Here is a 27,892-nt window from a genome sequence, read left to right as displayed (position 1 = left end):
TGACATTCATTATAACGTCTGGACAAACCGGACCTTTGCTCCCTCAGTGAAGAGTTTGATGTAATAAAGAGTCACTAATGTCCTTTCAGTCCTGCAGATGAACCTCCTGTAGTTTGTGGTTTGACTGAGTGAAGCTCGGCTCACACACGTTGGTCTCTTCTGCCCCACAGTGGCGACGACACGTTCAACACACTCACTGCTCCTCTGTCTTTTTTTTTTTCTTTCAGTTTGCATGTACACTCTTTTTATATGACCTACTCCTTCAGATAGTTCTCAAACAGCGCCGACTTTGTTGGTACAGAAAGGATTCTGGGTAAATTTGCTCTTAACAATGAAACTTTAATAATGAATAATGTGGAGCTCCGTTTTTTTCAACTTTGAACATCCTTCTGTGGATTTCTCCGTCTCACACAGAATAACATGCATATTGCAAATGTACTGGACTGAGCAGGTTCATAGATTAAATAGAGAAAGGACTGGGAAATACGTTTATTTAAGTTTGCCGAGAGAAAGCGCATATATAAATAAACTTCAGGCAAGTTCTATTAAAGTAAGGAGCAGCAATTAACAACCAAAACATAACAGACAGAAGTGGATTAAACAAAGATCTTCAATTTATTTAGATAGAGCGTCAAGGTGAAGTTGAATTCAATATAATTATCTTTTAATTTCTTTGTTCCAGCTTGAATTTCTACCCAGCACCTTGAAAAACAAGTCTTTAACTTGAACACACCGCTTTTGAGTCTGTATTTGCTGAAAAGAACTTTTTACTGAAAGGAATGTCGAGTTAAGTAGCTTATTTTCCAGTAACAATAACTTGGCTCGTATCCACTCATATTCAGGCTCGACGGCATTGACGAATGTTTTATGTCACAAATAACATCTAGAATTAGATTAGGTTGGTAAATTAGTTATGAACACATGTTGCAGAGGCCGACCTGATTACTGCGAGTTAATCTTGTAAGCAGATGATGCGTCGCATATTTAATGATTAATAGTTGATGAGAGTCTGAAAATGTGATTTGCAGCATAAAGAGACATTTTTCTTCTGCCGCTAATCACAGTAATCTGAAATCTGTCGATGAATGAAGCTAATAAATCAAGAGCGATTGTGTTTACCTTTGGACTGAGGCTTCGTTGGTGACGGACCTGGAGGTGGTGAAACGAATTGATGCGCGAGAGGTTGAAAGGTTCAACTCTCAATTTTGAATTTGGCGTTGTGAGAGGACGACTCGCAGGATTTCCGAGGATTGTGGAGGGATTTTCTGTCTGACGGCTCCGTTAATCTGTTCATATGAATAAAACATTTAATTGGTTTAACCCACTGATATTTTGGTGACTCTAGTGAGGAGGCAGTTTCTCGTTAATCCTCTGGCCGAGTCATCGCACACATTTTACATCTGACCCAGGCAGCAGCTTGTTCCGACGCTTAAAACGCGTATTTATTCCTCTCCTCTGGTTGCCGTGAAGCTCGCGTTGTTATTTTGGAGGAGATGTGGAATCTGGCCCAGGTTCTTTTTTTTCTTCTTCACCCGACAGTGATGAAATGTCCTCGGCTGTTATTGTGGGGCTGTTTGGTCTCCTGGTTGCTACGACTGAAACCTCCTTTTCATAACTTGACCACACACACACACACACACACACACACACACACACACACGCTCAATACCCCACAAGGTGAGAGTAACTCGAGGACCCCCTGCCTGCTGAATCATGCTGAATCACACTGGGATCAGACACACACACACACACACACACACACACACACACACACACACACACACACACACACACACACACACACACACACACACACACACACACACACACACACACACACACACACACACACACACACACACACACACACACACACACACACACACACACACACACACACACACACACACACACACACACACACACACACACACACACACACACACACACACACACACACACACACACACACACACACACACACTGTGGTCACCCCGGTTTAATGGCTCTTCTGTGTGAAGCTTTTGAAGGCGGCGTCATTCAGCAGACTTCTGTCAAAGATAGCTGGTAAGAATATCGCAGACAGGATGCTTTGCTCACTCGTAGCAACAGAGGTAAACACAAGCTGTTGCTGTGCTACACTCACACAGACTCGCATAAATATAGGAAATAAAGTCGCTCTACAATTGATAAAGTATTCTGATCTCCACGTCACAGCTTTTATGCAGATTTTCATCCGACCTTAACCACTGTGCATCAGTGCATAGCTCAGGTTTGGGGGTCTTTTTACCCGTCAGCAGTGGGATTCAAACCTGCAACAGGAGCCTCTTCGCCACCACTGAATAACCTCAGCTCAACTCTAAAACTTATCAAGAGGACATAAATTATATTTGCGTATAATTGGCACAAATGTTTTTCACATATATTCTGAAGTTCGTCAACCCACCTGTTGATGATCGTGTGTGTGTGTGTGTGTGTGTGTGTGTGTGTGTGTGTGTGTGTGTGTGTGTGTGTGTGTGTGTGTGTGTGTGTGTGTGTGTGTGTGTGTGTGTGTGTGTGTGTGTGTGTGTGTGTGTGTGTGTGTGTGTGTGTGTGTGTGTGTGTGTGTGTGTGTGTGTGTGTGTGTGTGTGTGTGTGTGTGGTTTCCTCCAGGCACTACAATTCAACCACACACACACAAAACAAGAAGCACATTTCCGTCCGTTTGCTCCCATTTCATTTATTCACCCGTTTTCTAACTGTGAGCAACGACTTCAGTCTGGCGGCTTGTTTCAGGGGAAAGGAATTCATAGAGAGAGCATCAGAGAGCGAGAGAGAGAGGGAGGGAGGGGGAGAGAGAGAGAGAGAGAGGAGGACTGTGAAATTATCAGCTCCAAAGGCTTCACGCTGGAAGTGGAGTGATGGTGAAGAGAAGAAGTGAAAGGCAGGAGGACGAGCCTCATGGGATGTAACCTGGAAGCTTTCATTTGGTGAACGTTCATTTGGGGACTTTGTGTTCGGCGTGGATCGTTTTCCTGAGACTCTGTGGACGTTCAGGGTCACTTGAAGCCCCGCCATGGACCTCCTGTGGGACCCGGCCGTGGTGACGCCGGTCCTGGTGGCGACCTTCCACTTCGTGACTGCTGCTGGGTTCTGGTTTTACTGTCGCAGGCGTCGCGGGAGAAACACGGCCGGCGGAGGTAAAGTGAGACGCTGCCCAGATGTTGTCTTCCTCTCGGAATGAGATCTTCCATACGAGGAGGATTTCACACCTTTTTGAGTTTGGGCCACGTCACTCCACAGTCGTCGTTGTTTCCTCAGCAGCGCCTTGTAGCATTTAGCTTAGCGCACACATGACATTTGAAGGTGTTTGAGTAGCGTCCCGAGGTGCGTCGCCTCACATTTTCTATTTTAGCGGAGAGGAATGTACCGGGGCTCGTGCCGCGAGGAGTACAGAGGCTTCATCTCCTGTTACAGTGAGACGCCGTGGCCATGCTGCAGCACCTGATGGATGTCGGTGTTGCTGCGTGAGTCAGTGGAGAAGAAGCCTCATTCGTCTCCTTTTAGGAAAACCACTTCCCGTGGACCGATAAGGTCACGTCTCCGCCGTCGTCCTGGGAGACGAGGGTCCATGTGGCTGCTTACATGAGCGGCTCTTGTCTTGTGTATAAGCCCGTAAACACTAAACAATGTGCTGCGCTGCTTCTAAGCTGCTCACTTTAGTCACATGTCTCATTAGCCGCTGCTGAACATGATCTAACGCTGCGTTTTTCAGAATTAAAGAAATTCCTTTTCACTTCTGCCGTATATCCTCTGAGCTAATGCTCATTTCAAGGCTGATCCAAACACTCGTTATGTAACCACGGCGGCTAATATTTATGATTCAAGTCCGCGGTGTCGGTTTCGATCAGTGTCGATCCTGAACTTTACTGCGTTTGTGTTCAGTGGCTGTTTTAACGGTGTGTGTTGACGTCGGCTCAATGCTGGAGAGACGGAGCTGGTTCGTAGTGATGCGAGACCTTCAGTGTGTGACTTGTGTTAATGGGGAAACAAACATCTGGCACTACGTAACGGAGCACATCAGTGAACTGGGAAGACATTGGGAGGGCAGGATGTGATGAGGAGGGACGAAAGAAATGATCTGTCCATCTTCTGTCCTCACTCCATTTGGGTTTAAGCTGATGTCGGCAAAACCCCGGACAGATCAACAGTTCAGTGCACACTTTTATAATTTATTAACATATAACTATGTTAGACTATTGAGAACACAAAATAAATGGATTTGACACTCCTGTGCTATAACACTAGTAATGACATATGTTACTATTGATTAATTATATAAAACATAATGTGAATTGAGTTTCCTGTAAATCTACCATCTCTAATAATCTTAAAGATGCAAACATTTCAAAATGTGAAAGTTGTGTGACTCTGCTTTTCTTGTATATGTGATAGTTTATCCGTCTTATTCGTCAAAGTAGCAGAAACATGTGGATGAATGAAGCTCTGCGGCCTGTTTTTCTTCTCCAGCTGTAATATAGAGATTGTCAAACTCTGCTTATGTTATTACTGCAGTTATTAACACGTACTTGTACACTTTGCAAATACAAATAACGGTACGTTTGGTAAGTTCCAGATTTGGCGTTGATGTGTGATAGCATGGCGAGGCGGGAAGTCCCTCCAGATTTTGCATTTCACTTTAAAGTGTGTGTGTGTGTGTTACGACACTGTGGTTTCCTGTGGTAACTGCTTCAGTGGTAATCCAAGCTTGACACGGTGTGTGTGTGTGTGTGTGATGTGATAAATATTATGTAGATGATGCGGCCAAACGCGATACAACATGCAAGTCAGGGCGGTTTACACTTCTTTTAAAAAAAAAATGTAATGACTTTCTCATCAGCTCAGTCTTCTCGCTGCACCCTACTGGATTAAAAGGCTGAACGACTCAATGTTCGATGGATTAATTGGATCATTTACACATAAATCCTTGTAACTTTGAGTTGATCGTTTAACTGTGTGACTGCGGCGAACCAGAAAATCCACCAACAAGCCCAAATGATGAGAAAATATCAGGATTTGTATTCCAGCTCTGGATAAATGAATCTCTGAATCATTGCAGGACAGATGAACTCTATAAATCCGCGGTAACCCTGAACTTCTCTTACTCACACGGACTTTGGATTCAGATAAAGTTCAACAGGTGCGGTTTAGTTCAGTGTCGTTCTATTTTACAGCTTCGTGACTCAAATAACGCATATAAACTTGAATTATGTTGAATTTGAGGCAGATGGTTTGATTTTGTTCGGGCAGTCGGTGATTTCTTTGTGTGGTTTTACTGTTTATGGAGTTTTAAATGATTTTCTGACACAACGGTTGATGTCTGAAGCCGAAGACTATTAAAAGAGGGGGGAAATCTGGCTGTTTTAATTTTTCGGTTTATATTCATGCTGCTGTTTTCCAAAAGCGGATTTAAGACCAACATTGTAATCCCTCGGGTGTTTACCTCTGTGGCCACAGGGGGGCAGATTGAATCTGAGGACGAGGTTTGTGGGGAACTGGACAGATGCAGTGTGTGACATTCTGTTGACGGGAGGTTTTGCTCTTTAGTTGTGAGTCCATGAAGTTTTATGTCCTCTGGTCAGTTGAATTTCACTTTTAAAGCTTTTTTTCTTCCCCCGCCAACTTTCAAATTTAGTATTCAGTGTTTGTAGCTGCCAGAGAGGCGGAAGGGGATGGAGCGTAAACTGGGAAGGAGTGTTGCCAGTAAATGAACCGTGGGAGCCGGCGAGCAGCGTGACAAACCCAACAAAGAAAGGGAAAGTGAAAGCCGCTCAGGACGGAGAGAGAAAGGATGGCTGGAAATATCCCGCCCACTTTTAATTTTGATTAAATCACAAGAGGAGCGAGCAGAAGACCGGAAGACGGGGCCGAGGAGAGAGAGGGAGATTAGAGGTGATAAAGGGAGGGAGGGAGGGAGGGATAAGCAATGCCTGGTATTAGAGGCGTAAGCCCCGGCTGGTATTTTTAGTGTGGATGGTCCCTTAGTGATGGAAAGAGGAGAGAGAGTCACTGAAGAAGCTGTGGAGGAGGTGTGAGAAAAGAGGAAGATGTGAAGAAAGGAGGGATGAAGTGATGGAGTGACGCTTCTGCAGGAGGAAGAAGAGGAGGAGGAGGAGGAGCTTATCCTGCTGAGTGTGTTGTGGCTGTCCCAGTGAGTCACAGTCTGGCCTGTCCAGGTGCATCTCTCGTCTCGTCCTGCGTCCTCGCGTGGCGACTTCTGGCCCCGGTCACATGACCTCGCGGCCGAGCTGCTCCACCGCTTCACTTCCACGCCATCGCCGCGCTCTTTCCCCCGAGCTGAAGTTGTTCAGAAGTACGTCTGGCGACGTGAGGAAGAGGTTTCACATGTGTCCTCGTGGTCGTCATAACAACCGCATCGTGGCTGTCCGAGCATGTCTCTCACAGACACACTAATGAAGTGAAGGACTCTGCTTCTCCTCTCGCCATTAGATTAAATGACGTCACGAGGCCACGGAAGTCCATCTTTGTTTTCTCACTTCACGCTTCTGCTCGGAGCAACAACAACAAAAAAAGCCTGAAAGCCCTTTTCCACAAGAGAGCCGGGAAAGTTGTGTTTACAGGTCAGATCCAAGGAAGCTGGCTATCGGGGAGCTGCTGCAGCTGGTTTCTGTCACCTTGAACCAGAGCAGTGGAGCAAAACAAACCACTTCTGAGGTTTTTGTTTTCCAGCCGGGACTCCAGTGAATTACATCATCCTTAAATCGGCTAATGTCGTTGTGAAAACATCTCTACGGGACGCGTGCAACAGTCCCTCTGGGTTTTGTGTTTGCCCTCCGACGGCTCGCTGAAATGACGCATTCGTGCAACGTCGTGTGTCTGAAAAAAGGGCAAATGAGTGTGAAAAACTTGTCCCTCTGGATTCTGCTGCTCAGCAAGGAGGGTTGAGACGCAACGGCACTGTAGGAGGGGATAAAGGCACTGAGCTGCAGTCAGCTGCAGTCACAGTACACACCGTCTGTCGTGGCCTACAAACAAGACAGACGGAGAGAGAGGGAGGGAGAACGAGTGACACACACACAGAGAGAGAGAGAGAGAGAGAGAGAGAGAGAGAGAGGGAGAGAGAGGGAGAGAGAGAGCGCCTGCTGCGTGAGGAAGTAGAACCCGTCAGCGGGAGGCTGTCCCTTTTTCTGGACCGAGGGGAGGAGCAGCCGCCGACTTTGACACACACGTGTGAGAGCAACTGCTGCCGTGGACGAGAGCGAGGGGACGGAGGGGGGACGCTGGACGGAGGGGAAGACGGCATGGCCGGGAGAGAGGGAGCCGGTGGGCCGCAGAGGAATCACGCCGTGGGAAACCGGAGGAGATTCCTCAAACTGGTCGTACCTGCCGGGGCTCTCCCGCCGCTCTCGCGCTCGCCCGGCGGCTTCCAGTCTTGAGGACGTGGACGCCGCCTCTTGCCAGAGACGTCCTGACGGCTATAATTATCTGACTTCTGGCTTGGATTATGTCGCATCGAATGAAGGCCTGATCGCAGCGATGTGGCCCGACTACAGGAGCGAGTGTCGCCTCAACGCTCACCTGTACTCGCTCATGTGCTGTGCAGGTCAGTGTGTGTGTGTGTGTGTGTGTGTGTGTGTGTGTGTGTGTGTGTGTGTGTGTGTGTGTGTGTGTGTGTGTGTGTGTGTGTGTGTGTGTGTGTGTGTGTGTGTGTGTGTGTGTGTGTGTGTGTGTGTGTGTGTGTGTGTGTGTGTGTGCTCGGGGTGTAGCTGCACGGTGTTTGCCGTGGTTGTTTACATGCTGTCACCACGTGCTTCACTGTGTACAGCGTGGTGAGACGTTTCACTGTGGGTCTCAGGGCCACAGCAAGTGATTTGTTGTGTTTACTTCCCAGAATGGGTGTGTGTGTGGGGTTGAACAATACCCTCCTCTGTGAATGAATGAATGAATGAATGAGCACCTCTCCGTAGCTGTCACCCACACGCCTGTTGTCATGGCTGTAGTCTTTTGTTAAATCTATTAATACTCAGAACGCAGATTTATAACCCCTGACAAACACCTGGAAGTTTCTGATAAGTCCTTATTGGAATGTGTGTGTAGGTGTGTGGGTGGGTGTGTGTGTGTGTGTGTGTGTGTTTGTGTGAGTGACCTAATTACCTTTTAAAAGCCCGAGTGTTTCCTCTTGAACTCGATCTGCCACCCGGGCAGGTTTTGGAATTAAGGCGTGTTGCAGTGGTGAAACTATTTCGCAATAGCATGTTGAAATATGTTCACTGCCTGGGAGGCCTTTCCTCTATGTAAACTTGTGTGTGTGTGTGTCTGTGTCTGTGTGTGTGTCTCTGTGTGTGCACAGGTGAGTGTGTCCAAGGTAAATAAGATAATTCAGAGGAAGCGATACTCTCTTCACATGTCTGCTCTGCTACGACTCCGCTGTGACAGGAAGTGTCGTACCTGCAGCAGGATGCGCTCTGATTGGCCGGGAGGGAAGGTTGGATGCAGTGGAGGGAAACTACATCCTCTTCTGTCGTTCAGTGTCTGTTTGCATGTCTCAAGGACGTAAATTACCATCTTACAGCGTTTACATGTCACAGTAACTATTAACATGACTATGAAGCTGTAAAACATAATTATGACACGTTTGTATTTAAAAAAAACAAAAAAAACATTGCATCTGTGACCTCAGATTCTACATTTATATACAGAGACACTATAAATTCCACATCACTGCATGAATTTTAAGTCATGAGTCATTTCTCAAATTTAATGAATTATATTTTATAGTTTGTCAAGCAGCAAGGTCAGATATTTAGCAGAATGATGGGAATGGAAAATATGAGGTTTGTGAGAGAGAGGTGATGATGATGATGAGGATGATGGTGATGGTGGTCATGGCGGCGATAACACAGTTGTGGCTCAGCATCAGGCTCTATTCCGGGCCTCCTCTCTCACTCCTCTGGCCCGTGGAGGCAGATAATGAACTGGAGGACCTGCTCTGTGTTCTCGGTGGGACTTTGTTGTTTTAACCCTCCTGAGCGCCGTTGTTTTGGTTTTCTGGTGCAGGAAGCTGCTGATCAAGCCGCTAATGACGGCGTCGGTCACTCCCTCTCAGTTAAACATCTTAATTTGTGAGCTGGGACTGGACATAAGTCCGGCTGCAGGAACTCTACAGAATCACACCACTAACAATCCCCCTCTCTTATTGTTGTTGTTGATCGTTTGTTGCCGTCAGCCACCATCGACTGGACTATTAACGATGCTCCGGCCTCTGAATTGACCCCTCCGTCTCTTCTGTCTGTCCTCAGATGAGCGGGACCGGGTGCAGAAGAAAACCTTCACAAAATGGGTCAACAAGCATCTCATCAAGGTTTGTGCTGAGAAAAAGTCAATGTCAACACTGAGTGAACGCTTGTTTTCATGTTTATTTGCTCCCTTCTGCACAAAAACTGCTGGATTTTGTCTATTTTGACGAGATTGGAACTATTTCATTGACGTCGCGTGACATTTTAATTGCCTTTTAAATAATTAGACAGTTTGAAAACATGATGCCGCCACAGCAGAGACTTTCTACACATTATAACAAGATAATATAATTTTTTTGTTGTTGTATAATGTCAATGTATTTCATATATTATAATTAGGAAATTAATTGTATTATATCAAAGTTATTGCTCAGAAATATCACAAATAATGCTATAATGTACAAATTTATCACAGTATAATAGGATTACATTTCTATCATATAACTATATTAATGGTACCTTTTATATATATTGAACTTTCCAAAAGCAGAAAGATTCGCATTACTTTGTATGTATAAAAATAAGTAGTTTCTCACATGTTAAATGATGTTTACCTCCAACAATCTGCCACGTTTAAGCTGGACGACTTCATGAGATGCTGGTTTGTTTTGCATTAATAATGAGTGACGTTGTTAATTCTCTCCTGTGTTCATGTTCACTGCGGTTTGCAGATCAGAAACACTTACTGGAACGAGGCGATTAATTATTCATCGTCAGTCTTATTGAACATCTGAATGGATTAAAAGTGAATGAACCTTTCTGTCACACTAAACGACCTCCGTCTTCACTCAAGTCAAAATATGAGCAGAATGTTTGAGTCGAAGACACGAGACGTACTTTGTTTTTTGCTTTTTTTTTGTTTTTTTCTGACGATAAACTAAAAGAGATTTATAACACGGCACATCTGCTCTCCACCGCAGCTGTTTTTGTTTTTTTTTTCCCACACCTGCGCTTGCGTCTGTACACAGAGTACAGTATGTGTCTGAGGGGGGGAAAATGTCGGGTATTTCAATCACGGCCACCTGACAAGGAAGGGTCTGTGTGACCCCATAACTCTGCTTAACAACTGTCGTCAGAGCGTCCCCGTATCAGCTGGCACCGCCCGGCGTGCCGCACGCTGGAAATGTAGGTCAGAGACGAGGAGCCGGGGGCGGCGGGCGCCGCAAATCCACGTTTTCCGTGTTTGGACGCGGAGTCGTTGGTTAAAAATTCCAAATTATGGACTTGGATAATGAATCGGCGGTAAAAATGTGTCGCCGCTCGTCTCCGGTTGGATCCAGAAGTGATGTGATGGTGGAACATGAGGCCTCCTGCTTGTATAATATTTAATACCCTCGCCTCCCTGCCAGGATTACTGAACCCTCCTCTCTGCTGCCGTCCTCCGCTTCACTCTTTATTTTTGAAAACCACGAGCTGCTTGTTTGTTCCTCTCTTGACTCTGTTTTTTTTTTTTTTTTTTTTTTTTTACTTTGCCTCAATCGTTTGCATTGAATTGGTCCAGAATTCAGTTGGAACAAATCAGGAAAGATTACAATTTTCTCCAATAATTACTTTTTGTACTTTTGATCGTAGTAAGTCGGATCGCTGAAATTATTAGAAATGTGAAAAGTTGCAGTGAAATTGTGGAGCCGACGTGAAGCCGAGCAGCTCTGTTACTGTTTTACTAAACTTATGTTTACGCCTATTTATTCATTTATTTATTTATTTATTCAGCTTTAGTTCGTGTATTTTCAACAGCAAAGACATAAAAACAAACCCCCAAATCTGTTTTTTTGGTTTGTTTTTTGTTTTTTTAATTAAAAAAGGACATTTTTAAATCCAGTCGTCATTCCCATGTGCCTTTTCCAGGGAAAATAGAAAAGCCCAACATATCTACATGAGCAAGCTGGTTTAATGAAGTAACTTGCGAGACCAACATTAAAAAACGTCCGACTGTCAGTCAGTGTTCCTCTTTGCAAAATTCCCATTTTTAAATAAACATTAGTTTTTCCTCGCAGCTGTTTAGTTGCTGCTGCTTTTTCTCGTCATCAATGAATAAATCTGTTTCTTCGGGGTAAAAAATAAACAACTAAGATCCAGATTTTAAAACGTCTCCCCTCAACTTATTTCAGCTGGATTTAATAAGAGAATGATTCATTTGTCCCCGCACGCTGCCGACAGCTCAGCTCCTGCGTCACATTAACACTGCTATAATATATTTAGCTGCACGATGTTATGATGGGAGGACACAAGTCATGTGAGCTTTATTTTCCAAATAAACAAGGCAGATTTATTCTATTTGTTTTAGATGGGTAGTAGCTTGCTCACTGGCACTGGACTGAAGGAATTTGACTTTTTTTTTGCACTCTCATCTACAGTAGAAATTCATACTGATATTTTATGTCAAAAAACTAAGAAATTGTAATTTTAAATGTGAACTGGATTTATATAGAAGCCCAAAATACAAAAAAAATTGAAATATACAAAACAAACCAAAAGGCTATATATATATATATATATATATATATATATATATATATATATATATATCGCTGTTAAAAAGTATGAACTTCCCATTGGAACCTGCTTGAAGTCGTTTAAAAGACCTCGTCCATGTGAGTGACACTGTTTCCTGCAGGTGAAATTATTAACCGTCCAGCTCCAAAATGACCTGCAGTAAAAAATAAACCAAGTACAGAAATATAGTTTCACGCCTCACGGGAGGGCGGAGGAGTGATGGAGGAACGTGAACGGGTGAATGCAGGTTCACAGTGTTGTGAGCGACTGTGTCCCACAGAGGAGGAGAGCAGAGTGACATCACTGTGGGTTTTACATCATCTATTGACCAGGACAGACGCCTCGGCAGGGATTGACTGGCAAAACATGGGCGGGGGAGGAAATGAAGGAAGGGGTGAAAAGCAGGAATAAACTGAGGAGACGGAGAGAAATGTGTTCAGAGGAAAGATAAGAGAGCAGACTGACATCACCTGTTTGCTCTGTGGGACCAGGTGAGCAGGGCGTCACCAGGTGAACACAATCTGGATTTAACACTCGAGGAGGAAGCGAGGTGTTTTATTTCCTAGCTGGATGAAAGATGTTTCACCACGTGCAGATTGTTTTTTTTTGTTTGTTTTTCTTGTTTTCTGTGCAGACCTACATCAGTTTTAAACAAAACGTTGCCGCAAGTGCAGACTTTCAAAATCAAACCCACTGACGCCTCGGATACGGTTTAATTACCGACACGCGTTTCTCCTGTTTATTCTCTGACTGTCCTGAAGTTGTCAGGCTGTGTTTTATCAAGGCGCCGTCACAGTTGTTGTTCTTTAGCCAGACTTCAGTTTTTCTTTAGATTTGGATTTATTTTTATTAAATTATTTAATTTGGTTTCAGTGTTGATTATTATTTCATTTAACTTGATTTTCCTTTATGTTTCAAATATTTGATTAATTATGTAATTATTTGTCTTTGGCACTTGCCAGTTAAGACACAATCAAAAAAAGAAATAGCATTAAGCCACACATTGTTTCATACCAGCTTAAATGGCAGGATTTCACACTATAAGAGTCTAAATGTTGGGGAAAAGTCCTGATCATCGGTTTAGTTATGATGGGGTTGTAACGTTTACTGCTGGAGTCCCACATTCACCACAGAAAAATGGATGTTTCACAGTCTGCTGCAGGAAAACACTGACTAATGGAGCTGATAATAAACAGGATGGTGTCACTGACACGCCGACAGTCGTTTGGATAAAAATATCACATTATTTGCCATCAGTGTTGAACATGGTTTCTCTGTAATTTAATTAACACGAGTTTGATCAGCAAGAATAAACATTGAAACGTGCCTGAGAGGTTATTGAGGACAAGTGGTGAGTTGTTGTTACTTCTGTGAAGAAAAACACATTTTAAACTCTGTGGATTCCAGCAGAAATCAATTAGAGTCTCTCTGCTTTGGAATATATGACTATAACTTCAGTTCACGTTTTTATTTTGTAATGTCTGTATTTGAGATATGAAGACGTTTCCTGTGTACTCTTGAGCCAGTGCTGCCCTCTTGTGGTTGGATGTGATAGTGCAGAACTGTAATGCAGGTGGACGTGTGTCTTCAGTTTACAGTCTGGAATCTTTTATTTTGGAATGTTTGACCTTTGCAGTGAGTCAGCTTCTTTATGTTTCTACTTTCTGATGGAAACTTCACTCCACAACTCTTAATATCTGAGAGAAAGACTTCTTTGTAGATTTTCAACCTCAGGATGCTCTTTTCCAATCTGGATAAGAAATAACATTATTATTATTATTATTATTATTATTATTATTATTATATAAAATCTAAATTCGTTCCTTTATTCTGTCACTGGAGCAACAACCACCGAGAGTAAATTGCGCAATTCTTAAATTGTACAGCTTTTCTCCACACAGGAGTAAATAAGATATCTCAAACACATCAATATAAGAATTTAGTAAATCAGCTCTGGGTGTTTTTTGTTTTTTTAATGTATGCTTTATCTATTTTCAGCGTTTTTTTAGGATCTCTCTCTGTCTGGGACTTTTATAGTAGCTTTTCCTGTCTAGCGCCCCCTTTTGTTAAACATTATTGGAAAACATTAAATAAGACCCAATAATTTTTGTGAAATGCAGGAAATATGTCGAGGTTCACTCAGTCTGCATATTGGTAAATATCGTTAAACGTTTGTGTTTGAAGGAAGGATGTGTGAACATTGTTCTGTGCAGTCATCGTCTTATTTGTTGTTGTTTTTTTAATGCTTTTCTCTTTTGTTGTTTGAAATATTGTCACGTCATATATAATAAATTACCATAACTTAGCAACAATACAGTTTTGTTCAAATATAGACTGAGACAGACTATTAAATGTAATGCAAATGCTTGATAAATGTTTTTTTTATTTTTACTGTAACCGGAGAAGTAATTTCATTAGAGAAGTAACTATTGGCTGTAATGGCATCCTAAGCTTCTCTGTTGTGTCTGACTGTCCCTCACTTCAAATCAAACCGCTGAGTCAGCGTGTCAGCGGTCGCCCCCGGCGATGACCCCCCCATCACCCACACTGCTGTGGAGGCAGCGTCATGGCAACGGCGGCCGCCGTCACTCAGCCGAGGGTCAATCGGCCCGACGGACGACTGGAGAAGAGAAGTGACTCGTTCTTCTCCTCTTCCTCTTCCTCAGGTGAGGAAGCACATCACAGACCTGTACGAGGACCTGAGGGACGGACACAACCTCATCTCACTGCTGGAGGTCCTCTCTGGAGTCACGCTGGTGCGGCTTTTTACTCTCTAAAGTTGATTCATGATTTCACCAGAAGATAAAAGTGTTTGGATTTCCATCGTTTTAAAGTCATTGTCAGTTTTGGCTTCATTTATTTAATTTTTTTTATATAATTTGTGGTTTCTTTACATTTTGACTCGTCTTGGACTCCCTCACTCTCGTTTTCGGATCCGGCTCTTCTCACAGTGCATCTCTTCCTCCTCTCCTCTCTCTTCTGTGCATTTTCGTCTGTTACCATAGCAACAGAAGAGCAGCGGCCCCGCACTGAAGCGGGCGTACGCCTCGCGGGCCCCCCCTCCCCTCATCTTGGTCACAGCGGGGGAGGAGGAGGATGAGGAGGAGGAAGGAGCCCAGGGAGTATGTTGGACCGCCCCCCACCCACCCCCCCCGTCTCACCTCTGACCTCTTAGCCTTGCCCCTCCACCTGACCACAGGTGGCGCCGGTGGGCTGCATGAGAGTGCCGTGACACTGACTGAGCAACAGAAGCTGCTGCTGAATCAAACAACTAGAAGTTAACATCGCAAAGATGTTTTCACTCAGCAGAACTTTTGCTTTTTTAAATTTTTGTTGCATGAATCTCACAACATTGTGGATTTATCATAGAATTCAACATTCAAAACAAATTTCTCAGATTATTTTTATGCACTTAAAATACACTATTAGCCCTTCCTTCCTTCCTTCCTTCCTTCCTTCCTTCCTTCCTTCCTTCCTTCCTTCCTTCCTTCCTTCCTTCTAATTAACTTTTTTTTGCAGCTGTGTGACATCACATCTGCATCCTTCATTGGAATCGGACGCTTGTTTGTGTGTTTTTCTCTTTAACCGCATCGTTTAATCGTTAAACCGCCGTGTGTGCATAAGAACTTGTTGGAGACCAAATAAACGGATGTGATTTTTCCTCCAGTACAATAAAGCAGCATGGTGTTGGTGTGGTTTGCTCCACAGTTGCTGGCATGTCCTTGAGTTTTTGCTGTTGAAGACGGCGCCCTCCACAGGATCTTTCACTGACGTCTGCTCTCACTGCTGCTTCATGCTATTTTGTTTTGTGCAGTTTGGTGACATGACTTCTCCTGCTCTTCTTGCAGCCCAGAGAAAAGGGGCGGATGAGATTTCATCGACTGCAGAACGTCCAGATAGCGCTGGACTTCCTCAAACAGAGACAGGTATGGAGAAAACCTGAAATACTCTCAAAATCCACTGTAATCCAAGAAAACGACACACGTTTTGCAGCTCAGGTCATTTCGAATGAACTCCACTTAAATCAAAGATACTGAACGCAATGCATTCATGTTTTCCTTCTATGATACGCAGTTGAATGTAAAACTAATATATTCATCAAGAAGATAATTTAATACAAATACAGGAATTGGAAATCTTTTATTTGTTTATTGATGCATCTTCAAGGACACTTCTTCCTCAAACTGGTTCTAGGTTTATTTTCTCTGGCATGTCGGCATTCTAAAAATTACAAAAATATTATAACGGCCAGTAAATATCTCAGAAAGAACAGAGGTGACTGTAGAACAGTGAAACCTGTGTGCAGGTGGGTTTTTTTTTTCCATGTTTGACAGTTTTTCTGCACTATTTAAAACCATTAAAACATGTAGAGATTGGAGTCATTTTTGACAGCAATCGTTGCTTTTTTTTTAAAGGAAAAAAATAAATTTTCATCGTGTATATTTGCGCCACAACAGCATAAAAGCATGTGCTGGCACTGATTTCAACTTTGCTGCATTAACCGTCTACATGCTTCACATTATCCAAGTAAAATAAAGAAGATTTCCTGAAATGGAAAACTCTCGTTAGACACAAACGCCTTCGTCACAACATCAGTGGCCTCTGCAGTAGAAATCATGTTTCTGTCTCTTGCTGCATTGTTTCCTCTCTGCCTCCTCAGATTAATCTCCACTCCGCTGCGCTGCTTTCGCTGTCAGACCCTTTCCTCTGCTTCCATATCTGAAGCGGGCCTTTCTTTCTTCAGCCACATCCCTCTTAGTGTTTCGTCTCCGTCCCCGGAGACTTTGAGCGCTGACCTTTTTCTTGTGGAGAATCGTCTCGCGGCCCCACTGCAGGTCTAATTATACAGCCGAGCTGAGCTCCGTGTTTTAACAAGGTCTCAGTGAGCAGCGTACGTTTAGTGGAGTGTGAGAGTCGTGCAGAGGTGGGTTTTTTTAACGATGCATATTCAGGAGAACGGCGGTTTATAGTCAGCCGGGTCACATTTTATTAACAACCTGTATTTTCAGATCAAATAAAAGCAGGATTTTTCTACCCGTGTGGGATCATGTGCACTGCTTCCTGTATGAATGAGTGAATGTAACCAGTCCGTCTTCTCCTCATTCTCAGGTCAAACTTGTGAACATCCGGAACGATGACATCACTGACGGAAACCCCAAACTGACGCTGGGACTCATCTGGACCATCATCCTTCACTTCCAGGTCTGTGCCATTCAATTCACAAACACTTCATTCCCCCGCTGGAGGAACCTGGAGGGCAGCACAACGAAGTAGCACCACGCCAGTTAATTCACACCGTCATTTAATTGTGGTGAAGTGAAGCTGAGCAGAGGAAGCACAGTTGACTTATGCAACAGAGGGTTTGTTTGTGGGGTTTTTTCTGTTCATCTCTCAGAAAAGTGGAACTTTTGGTCTCCGTTTGTTCGACTGTTATTCCTATATTTACAATAAAAGTAACACCAGTCCACCCATCTTTGTGGACGTACTCGTTGCAGTAGCGGCATGTCGCCACCAGGCTGTGCTGCGAGGCTCAGAGAGAGAAGTGGCGCTGCCAACCGGTTGCCGTGGAAACAGTAGTGCACGACACCCATTCTCAGCCAGTTTCAGTGGGCATGACTCGGCAGAACATCGAGTTACAGAGTGTTTAGCGTTGAGATGGAGAGACGGAGCGACGGAGGAGGAGAAGGAGGGACACTGGTGAAGAGCGGAGGAATGAAACCAGCTGCTGGAGCGACGGACGGAATGAAACGGGGATAAAGACGTGCAGGGAGGGGGTCTGACTGCAGAGCAGCAGTTCACCGAGTTTAGATGACGACAGCTTTAGATTAAAGCTGCAGCGAGAAAACACACACACACACACACACACACACTGAAAATAGGTTACATTCACTATTTTCTCTCGATAATTTGGCGCTAAGGTGTCTGTGGTGAAAACACACCCTGTGGTATTAATGCTTTTTCACATTTATGCTGCTGAAGCTTTTAACCGGCTCAGGTTGTAAAACGTGGACCAAATCAAAACACGTGGATAAACTGGACCTGCTGTGTTGGAACCTAAAGGGCCCAAAAAGCACCTTTATTAATGTCTTTATACTCGTTTTGACATCAGTGTGACACTACTTACTGCATGAAAACGTCACACTGTACATTTCATTACGGCTGAGAATAGAAAGCTCTTCATTCCTCTGTGGCCGAGCATGACACGGTTGTTTTCTGCTACTGAGACCAAGTCACTCACACCAGGGGAGAAGTCTATCATTTCCATGTAATTCCCACGGGCAGATCTGGACTGATGATTGTCATTATGAAGAAGTGATTTCTGGAAACAGGCCTCCAGGTCTATATGAATAGAACGTGTGTGTGTGTAAGGGAGTTATTTGCCGGAGCCGTCACTCACAGATCGTTTATCATCGGGGGGTCATTACTGCTGTTCATCATCGTCAGATTACGCGTGACGACAATCCTGTCAGATCCTATGAACACCTGAGGGGCTTTGGGAGAAAACCTACTTGTATGAAATGTCCCATATTTTCATCTTAACCTCTTAATCCTGCTGTCATTAAGTTGTTCAAGGCTGCTGCAGGAAACACTAATTGAAAATAAACCAGCACCTAATTGGCCGTCAGCAGAATTCAAACATTGAAGAGAGTCTCCTGTTCCAGCCCAGGCAGGCAGCTTGCAGTTATTCTGCCGAGCCACTGGGTGCCACTGTTGGGCTCAACATCACAGACGACATTACTTGTTGAAAGTCTCCATCCTGGAGTTCAGATCCTCCTCCAGCCGCGCCGTGCTCTCCTGTGATTGGCTGAGCTGGCTGCTTGTCGCTCTTTATCTCGGCAAACGTCCAAACTGGTGGAGAGAAATTAATATTGACCAGTTCCAGAGAGGTCGGCGGGAGGCGGCGGGTTGTTGTTGTTCTGAGGTGCGAGTTAAAGCTTGTAATGCAAGTTTAAGTCTTTTCATTCTGACTCCTCCGTTTCTTTAAAGCTGCAGTATGTGGCTGTGTAACGGTCCAGGACAGAGTGGCAGAGCTGGTGTTTCACCCTGGAACATGAAAATGAAGAAAAATACAGAAGTGGTGGCAAAGCCTAAGGCGTGATCAGTGTTTATATTTAGTCTGGAAGAAAGATTTCAACACAAACCTCTTTGTTTTGAGTCCTCAGCTGTTTTTTAAACGATCTGATGGCAATCATGAGGTCTGCAAAGACTAACTGCTGCTGTTCAGGTATTTCATTCAGTTACAGACCATTTCCTCTCTTATTTGTTTGTGTTTGGAGCGGCAGTTCATGTGATCCGCTGGGATTGTGCCATAGATAAATCACATCTCTGTCACTATTTTTAGACTCTTCAAGGAGGGAAGAAAGGTTGAGGACTACCGCTTTAAGAAATGTACACAGTTGGAGGCCACAGTTAGCCTGACGCAGCTCCAGTGATCACATCTGAAGTGTTGGCACACAACAACAGAGCCTTCGTCACTGATTGTTTCTTTAACCGCGGTGACTTCAGGGATGTTGTAATGTAAAGACTCTCCCAGCCAGATGGAGCCTGTATTATTATAATTAAAATCTCAACATCCATCGCTGCTCTTCAGTGCATCTCAAACAACCAAGGGGCTTTGAGATTCCGTGTGTTTTGGTTGAGAATGTGGGTCTGATTTACCACAGCTCAGGATGGCATGTGGCCACGGAGGAGGGGATGAAAGCCTCTGGGAGTTGATTAGTGCTTTTTTCTCCCCCCCCCCCCCCCCCCCCCCATTGGTTCCCATACTTGTGTGCGTCGTTCACTCGTGCTTTTTGGTTAATGAGGAAAGATGGATTACTGCTGCTTTCACCACTGGAGAGTGCCTCGCCTCTTAGAGAACGCCGTCCACACATGTTCCTGCAGAACACAGAAGTTGGTGAGGAAGGCCTGTGTGTCACTGCAGGGACATGTGTCACTGAATACATGTACAAGATGTGAGATTCAGATTATTGATGGTGATGGTCGGTGGAAACCAAGAGACTTGAAGTATGTTGGAAGATTGGTGTTTAAATACATTCACATGTATATTTAAGAATCAGTCACATTTCTGTCGTCTTTTTATTTGAGTAATTCTTCACTTGTTTTATGGTTTGTTGCTTAATCTTTCACAGAATACGACATATTTCCAGATTTTTAACGTCCCACTCTCGAAAGAGACAATTTACAACTCACTTTTTTAATGACAACTGTTGTAACATGATATTTTTGTCATGTGGAAAAAATAAATACACATAAACATATATCTGTATATTGTAATACAGAAAAACATTCAACAGGTGAATTTGTCTGTGTTCATTCAGGGGTCTTATTTTGAAGTCCACTGTTCAAATATGCAATTTTGCATGTAGTTGATTAATGGAGAGAAAAACAATAACCTATAGAATAAAAATGCAATACAATGCAGCAGAAAGCAATAATTACAAAATCAATACTTATTGAATATCTTTAAACGAATCAGTTTCTCCACAGACTAAACTTGTGGTGGAATAAAACGGGAATATTCCTATATATTTGTAGAAAGCTGACACCCTGCACACACACTGATAAGTAAGACGTGTTATCTCAGCAGAGCAGGTGGGAGCAACACTAACAAACATGTGAGTCGCATGTTGATCACAATCCTGCAAGTTGAGAGTCGATCTCCTATTTAATTATCTGTACGTGTAGAGAAGGAAGCTGGAATGTGACATTCTTCATACATCAGCTTGCTGTAAACGTTAGTGTTGGTTTCAGTCAATCTTAATGGTTTATGGATGATCAAATCTGATGGGGCCTGGATTAAATGGGTTTTTAATCAAGGTATTTCATCACACTCGTGCACAAATCCTGCAAATTCTGTCTTTCTGTAGTTGTGCAGCCATTGATTATATTTATTGACCTTTAACCACCGGCGATATTAAAGGCTTCTTTTACCCCCCCCCCCCCCCACAATCTCTCTAAACTCTTTATCCGCTCCCAGTGACGCCCCTCCTTTGCTTTTAGCTTTCTTCACAGTTTCTATCTTTTTACTCGCTCCTTTTCAACTTTCTCCTAATTCCCTCCAACCTCTTCCCCCCCTCCGCCCCCGTGGAGCCTCTCCTTTTCACGCCAGGGCCATTCATAACCTGCCGCCTGACGGACAGGTGGAATTTGAGGGGAATAGATGGGAGAGAAACAGATTGAAGTACCGACCCGCTCCTCGTTTATCCCCCGAGACGCAGCGGTCTGATTCAGATTTCATTTCTCTTCTCCCACCTGCTTTTTTTTTTTTTTTGTAATTATTTCTCCGTCGCTGTTGCAGCCTGTCATTCAGGAGCAGTTTTTGGGTCAAGTGTGTGTTTGTGTGGCATAGAAAGCTGCTCACTAACAGCCGAGAGAGAGAGAGGGAGAGACGGGAGTGACGAGGAAGCGGATAGGAGGAGAGGAGGAAAAGCCAAGGAGGGAGGGGGCGGATGGTGAGAGTGAGAGATCGAGCAGAAGAGAGTGTGAAGCTGCAGCAGCCGGGAGATAAAAGCTTTTCTCTCTCGCTCTCTGTGTGTGTGTGCCGGCGTCTGGAAGCGAGGGATAACGGAGCGGAGCGGAGCCGGCCGAGAGACTCGGATCCGGGCTGCCTGCCGTCACTGGAGCTCCCGGCTTCCCCTCGTCCGCAGGCCTCAGACCTCAAATACATGGCAGGGCAGGACTCGGTGTGTGGACGCGTATGCAGAAGGGCTCGCACAGCCTGACCGGGGGGGACCGCCCAGCCTCACGGGCACAAACACACACTCGTTGCTCGCCTCCCGGACTGCACACACACACACGCGCTTGCTGTTTTCTTCCAGCCGCCGCCGTATCAATCGGATCAATCCAGCCATGCTTGTCTGAGGGACTTTAACTGGAGACGCCCCGTGGTTCCTGGTTTTACTCCTCCCTCCGGGTCTCTGCACGGGTGGGGGGGGGGTTGGACATCGAGTGCGGACTGTCCGGTCCCTACCCTCCGTCTCTGTGCTGTGTGACGGTCGGGATTGCCCTTCACCGGACTCTGAATCCCTTTGGCTGTGTTCCAGATACAGTGCGCATCGGCACTTGAAGTAGGTCTGCTACCGGGTCTGGATCTTTACAGGCGACGGAGGACCGCTCCAGTCTTCTGTCTGGAGTCCCGCTTCAGCTCCTACCCCAGGTGCTTATTCGTGATTAGATCTATAGGACATGAGGAACTATTAAGAGACAAAAGGGCACCAGAGAGGAAACGCAGAACGACAACCAAGCTCCACTTTCTTTCACCTCTGGATAGACCTCGTCTAAAACCTCCCTCTCACTCCTGCACCTCATGCAAACTGTGGATTTTGTGAAGGCTCTTGTATCGCCGCACTGCACCACCTGATGAAGGGGAAGCCCGTCTGAATAGCTGGCAGGTTGACAGCAGGACACGGGGAGTTTATCATTGGATATCACCGGGGGCGCAAATCCCAGGCGACCTCGGTCCACGGGGGAGTCTGACATTAAGGCGGCGGGGCGTCTTTCTGCTGGTATCCAGGGTAGAGGCACGTGATGCCGAGCTGTCCGGAGGGATGGAGGTGGAGCCTGGCTGCAAACAAACATGTTTCTGAGCCACAGCGATTCCACAGGTATCCTCCACCCAAATAAAATCCCGATAAAGACCATTGATTCTTCTGACAATCTTGTTAATGGGTGAAGCGAACCGGTTCCAACATATTGGCAACAGTTGCAGGTGCAGACCGGGCAAATTCATCGACACGCTGCATGAAACTCCAACTCAATGAGAGGAATAACTCGTGGGAGGATGACCAGGAGAAGCGTTGGAGCGGGAAGCTGATGCTCTGATTGAGTATTTAACAAGCTGTCGGAGTATTGGCTGGATCTCCCTGCAATCTGTAGCAGCATTGGCTGACTCCACACACTCGTCACCCACAACCAATCTGGACCCCGTGCTGCCTCGGCACAATGAGACACTGAGCCTGCCGCTACTACGAGGGATATCGACGGAATCAACACTAATACTACTTCCACCAGGAGGAAATGTGACAGATTGGATTTCTGCCCATTTCAAGCACGCTTCCCGCCCCTTGCACTGCAATAACATTACCACAGGTCGTGGAGAGGCATCATTAATGCATGAGCTCAGATAGATGCTCTAAGAGTATATAGAGCTCCTGGATGACACCAGCACCTGAAGCTGACTGCAAAACCCTAACATCTTTCTTCTGAGAAGAAAGAGTTCAACTGCAGTGTGCCGTTTTTTTTTCTCCTTTCACTAAGAAGCGTGCATCTTGAATATTCAACGGAAGTGAAAATGGAGCGGAGACCTTCACCAAAGCCATCGTCACTAGAAATCCTGCCATAACTCCAGGTTCAGGCTGTCACACTGTGGCGTGCAGTATGTGGAGCAGCTGGGGTGTCACTAATGGGCTGAATAACTCTGGACTGCACTATAAATTCACCCCCCCCTCACTCATCTTCCTGCCTGACATGTTGCCTCACACCAGGTGACCGCTCACCTGCCAGAGATTCGGTGATCAATCATCCGACACGGGCTGAATTTATCCTCCTCCCTCTGCTGACATAACTGCGTCCTTCTGTCCTTGTGCTGCGACCACGAGTCAGTTTAGATCAGGGAAAACAAACGAAATAAAGCAGCGAGCTGTCTGCACCAATACCTGCACCGTTCTTACACGTCGGGGTGTTTAGAGAGAGGGGGGGGCGAGCGACGCTGCACCGCCTGAGTCCGAGTCAGGTCAGGTGAAGGAAAGAGGAAGGACGGGAGGTGCACAGTGAGCACGTTAGCCTGCAGATGCCTGCCCCGTGATCACACCAATAACTGCCTGAGGAAAGCTCCGACCCTCCCTCGCCCTCGATCTGTCTTCCTATTCACCGGCTGCTGTTAAAGATGGTGCCACAGAAAATGGAACCGAGCCTGCTCTAACTTCACATTACTCACTGGCGTCAGATTATTAAGGGAGCGGTCAGTAAAGTTTCCTCTCCAGGTTCTCTCTCCTTTTTCTTTTTTCTTTTTTTGACTGAGGAACAGGATGTTCTCCAGCAACTGTAGAATAAACCCGCGAACCTCAATGAACAGTATTTCGTCTTGTTCATGAATCCACTGCTTTAGTGAGCTTCGGTTTCTCATACGACCTCATTGAAGACATGGGGAACTCGATGGGCTGCGTCAGGCCTCCTCGGGATGGGGAGCTGGCGGGGGCGCCGCCACTCTCGCCAAAAAAGCGTCTGCGGTTCAGACGCAAGCACAAGGGCAAGAAGAGCAGGAAAAGAGAGGCGGAACCAGAAGAACACGAGCAGAAGAGAATCCGCGGGAATGATGAAATGGATGAAGACAACGTGGACGAGGACGACAAAGGGGCACCAGAACACTCATCGTGGACCCTAAGAGTCCCCGATGCCCAGTCCACACTGTACAGATCAGGTCCCCACAGTCTCACCCCGGGCTCCAGTGTTGGGGGGCTTTTGGGCAACAGGCTTCTCGAAGTGTCCCCGAAGCCGAGCCCGGCCTGGAGGGGCGTCTTCTGCTTACCGGGAGAGGAAGACACCGTCAGTGCGATCGTCGACGTCTCCAGCATCCCGAGCCAAACCACCACCACCACCCCGGTCAACACAGCCCCGGCCCTGGGCAGCACCACTCCGGGAGGGGGGAGGGTCTGTCGAGTGCGTGAGAAAGTCCAGGGGGTTCTGGAGAAACCGTGGATACTCCGGCAGAAGAAGGAGAAAAAACGGAAGGGAAGCGCAGACCGAGACGAGAAGGAGCACGGAGGGGTAAAACCAGAAGGGACATCGCAGGCGGTGGAGACGCCGTCGGAAAAGGAGCGTAAAGGTCGAGTCCACATCCGTGAAGTCGATGGGAAACTTTGTGTGGTTCGGACCGTGTACCCAACTGACTTTGGCTCCCCGGTGTGGAGCGGTGACAGTGGTGGCGAGGTGGAGGTACGCCAAGAGCCGCTGGCGCCATCGCCCGTTACAGGAAACATTCTCAAAGTCCAGCTGTCGGAAGAAGACGTGGACAAAACCAGAATGTCTCCAGGGGACTTCGTCCCACTGAACCAGCCGCGGATTGAAGAGGTCTCTGCTGGCAGAGGGTTCAGGTTGGACTCTCCAGCCCGTGCCCAGGAGAGGTCCTCGCTCCTGGAGTCGGGCTACGCTAGCGACTTACCGCTGACCTCGCCGGAAACGGCGGGCACCACCCCCAGCCAGACGGACTGGGGGGGGCTGACCAGCAGCTCCTCCGAGAGGCTGGACTCCACGATGGACAGTCCTCTGTCTCTGCAGCAGCAGGCCGCTGTCAAATGTCTGCCACAGGTTGGTGTTCTACGCTCCCAGATGCCAAATTCCTTACGAAGCTTCACGGCTGCAGTTCGACGCCGGTTTAGTTGGTGTCCTCTCACTTTCCATTTTCACAGAGGGAAATTTTTTTGTTTGCTGTTTATTGCATTGGCTCAACTCGGCTCTTCCAACCATTTTGTTTTCAACCGTAACCAAACCTCAGCTTTGATTTGAGCTTCTGTCTGCACATGAACATCAGTTGATTTTCCCCCATTGGGACCTCAATTATTGTCCACACAGCAACTCTTACTCTGAAATGTGTGTCTGTAAACAAACCAGGAACAAAATTACATATGTGCACACACACCAAAAACATTTACTAGAAAGATCTTAACAGACATGACATTATTTGTGAACAAGCTCACTGTAAAATGAGGCGAAAAAACTCATAGAACACATTGTACATTTTTGTAAAAAAAAAAAAAAAAAAAGACAAATCTTTCACAATGAGGTACATTTTACTTTCTGCGCCATAGATTGTTTTGTCAATATTATAATACTGCAGCAGCTGTATTTAAAGTGTATCTGGAAAAGGAAATATGAAGGAATTATTTGTAATATGCTGGTTTGAGACCAGGTAACATTTAAATACTGCGATATTGAAACACTTGGTTGATCACGCCTGAATAAGAAAAAAGGGCAGATTAATAGAAAACGCATTAATCCGTGACAATCTCACCTCGGCTCTGTTCATAATTGTTTGCAGTGTTTCTCTCTTCAGAGCCGAGTGATTTCGTGAACGTTTTCACCGCCTCACGTGTGCATTTCATCAGTCGGGTTCTTTAAAGCGACAGCGAGCGAGTTCCCGTGGCATTCAGCTCCGAAAGACAATTGCGTTTGTGTTGCTCCGCGTCTTGATGTATTATGCAAGTAAAAACCCATCTATTACTGCAAAGGTTATTACACCTTCCACCTTCTCAAGTGTGCTGCTTCATGCGCCTGTTTCAGAGAAGCATGTTTGTATTTTAAATATCTTTTACAGGAAACGTGCAATGAAAGCTATTCTTTATAGTTCACGATTTGAAAAGAGCCGTTTTCAGAACTGCTGATCCGCCTTGTGTGGGTTTGAGGAAGTGGGCCTGTGTCGTCATTGGCGTAGTTTGCGTTATCGGCTCTCCGCCGAACGTCTCTCCCTCGTTTCCTTCTTTGTTCACGTGGTCTAATCATCTCGGCGCAGGCCGTCTCGCCATTCCTCTCCCTCCTTTTGTTTTCTGCTTCTCACCATGTGGCTTTTCTCGCGTCACGTCTGCTCGAGGGTGAGAGACGGACAAGATGAGTGTGAGTAAGAGAGAGAGAGAGAGACGGGTCATTACTTGAAATGACAGTTTCCTTTTGTGCATCCCGACACTTTCTCTCTGGACTCCTGACTTCAATGATGCCTCATCGACTTATGTTGGCGATAATGATTCCCATATTGCTTTTACTCCAAATTAGTAAGCATGATAATTAGACAATGAGAAACAATTGATGATTTGTATTGTCAGTTTTACAATGTCGCCATCTAAAACACTAAACTCCTCAAAGGTCAGGGTCTTCTAATGTCACAAGAGTTTGTTTTTTGCTTTTCTTTGAATTCAAATGAGCCTTTTGGTTGCAGATCTCGACGCACCAGTGAGAAAAGGTTCACTGTGCAGTATTGACAGCAGGGTGTAGTAAGAACCAACGTTCTCCACTATAAACTGTCCATGCTGAGATTATAGCGAGCGTTCAGACAGGTGAGAACGTTCCCTACTGGGAATGTGTCGCATGACGTCGTCGACCATAAAAACCAGCAGGAAGGAGGCTGTTTTCACACGTTTCAGTGTGAATCGGTTCAAACAGCGAGCGATCCAGATTTGCCCCTCGTTGCTCTGTCGCTAGAAATGGAACGATGGCTGCACGGTGCATCATTATGGAGCACAGTTTCATGTATGTTTGCTGCTTTTTGAAGCTGTTGGAAACGTCCACAGTTCAGCTGGAACGTTTTATTTACTCAAGCTTTCTTTTTCCCTTCCGTTGCAGCCACACTCATTTTAAAGTTAACCGTCCCAGTTTGATTAACGGCCGTAACCCCGGCAGACCAAACTGTCGTGTCTCATGTTGTTCTTGGACACATTCATTAGTTTCTGGTGTGTGTGTGAGCAGAGGCGCATGTGAAACTCACTTCAGGATTTGACACTACTGGCCTTAATAGATGTAAAATATTGTAAAGTGGCTGAAGAAATCTTCAAGCTCCACTGAGTGAGAACTGCAAGAATACACACACACACACACACAGCAGCTATGATGTTGATTATTGAAGTTGAATGTTTGCTGTTAGTTTTTCAGAATAAAAGTAAATGACACGTTTCGGTGAACTTGGGGCCTCAAACAGCATCACTTGATGAAGCAGGCTTCAGGAATCTTATAAGAAGTGTTGTTTGTCGTGGCTGAAAGATGAAAAAGACAGAAACACACCGAGACGTGCGGTTGGAGAACCAGGAGGAAGAGAGAGAGGAGCTCGGCTGCTCGGCTCTCCTTCACCTTGAGAGTGAAAATGCTGCTGCAGTCGCTGCAGCGCTCAGCTCTACAAATACACCGGCCCGTTTCCAGGCCGCCCTGCAGTCTGTCCACATGTTGAGGTCAGGAGTGACGGGGTGTTGACGTCACATCAGATCCTGCTAAGTGGTCCCCGATTCTGCCGAGTCATGCGAAACGCCCACATGCTCTGCGGAGATCGTCGTCCGACGGCGTGGATCAATACTCGGGTCTTCGCTGCGTCTGTGATCAGTTTAAGGTGCAGCTGTCCT

The 27,892-nt window shown here is 45.6% G+C and overlaps 1 protein-coding gene across 12 annotated transcripts in view; it reads left to right on the top strand.

Moving 5' to 3' along the window:
• macf1a (microtubule actin crosslinking factor 1a) overlaps positions 1-27,892 on the top strand; it is a 188,620-nt gene that overhangs the window by 68,664 nt on the left and 92,064 nt on the right. For 8 of the 12 annotated variants that reach the window (XM_080515942.1, XM_080515948.1, XM_080515945.1 and 5 more), the window contains 5 exons: positions 9,300-9,361; positions 14,459-14,548; positions 14,798-14,914; positions 15,641-15,718; positions 16,902-16,994. In XM_080515942.1, the coding sequence (XP_080372068.1) occupies positions 9,300-9,361; positions 14,459-14,548; positions 14,798-14,914; positions 15,641-15,718; positions 16,902-16,994 (440 nt within the window). Of the gene's footprint in view, positions 1-7,390; positions 7,604-9,299; positions 9,362-14,458; positions 14,549-14,797; positions 14,915-15,640; positions 15,719-16,901; positions 16,995-27,892 lie in introns of those variants that run through there. The other 4 variants (XM_080515943.1, XM_080515949.1, XM_080515941.1 and 1 more) reach the window with 3 other exon arrangements.

This window comes from Blennius ocellaris (genome assembly GCF_963422515.1).
Source record: "Blennius ocellaris genome assembly, chromosome: 20".
Classification (NCBI taxonomy): domain Eukaryota; kingdom Metazoa; phylum Chordata; class Actinopteri; order Blenniiformes; family Blenniidae; genus Blennius; species Blennius ocellaris.
This window is presented reverse-complemented; position numbering and strand designations above follow the sequence as displayed.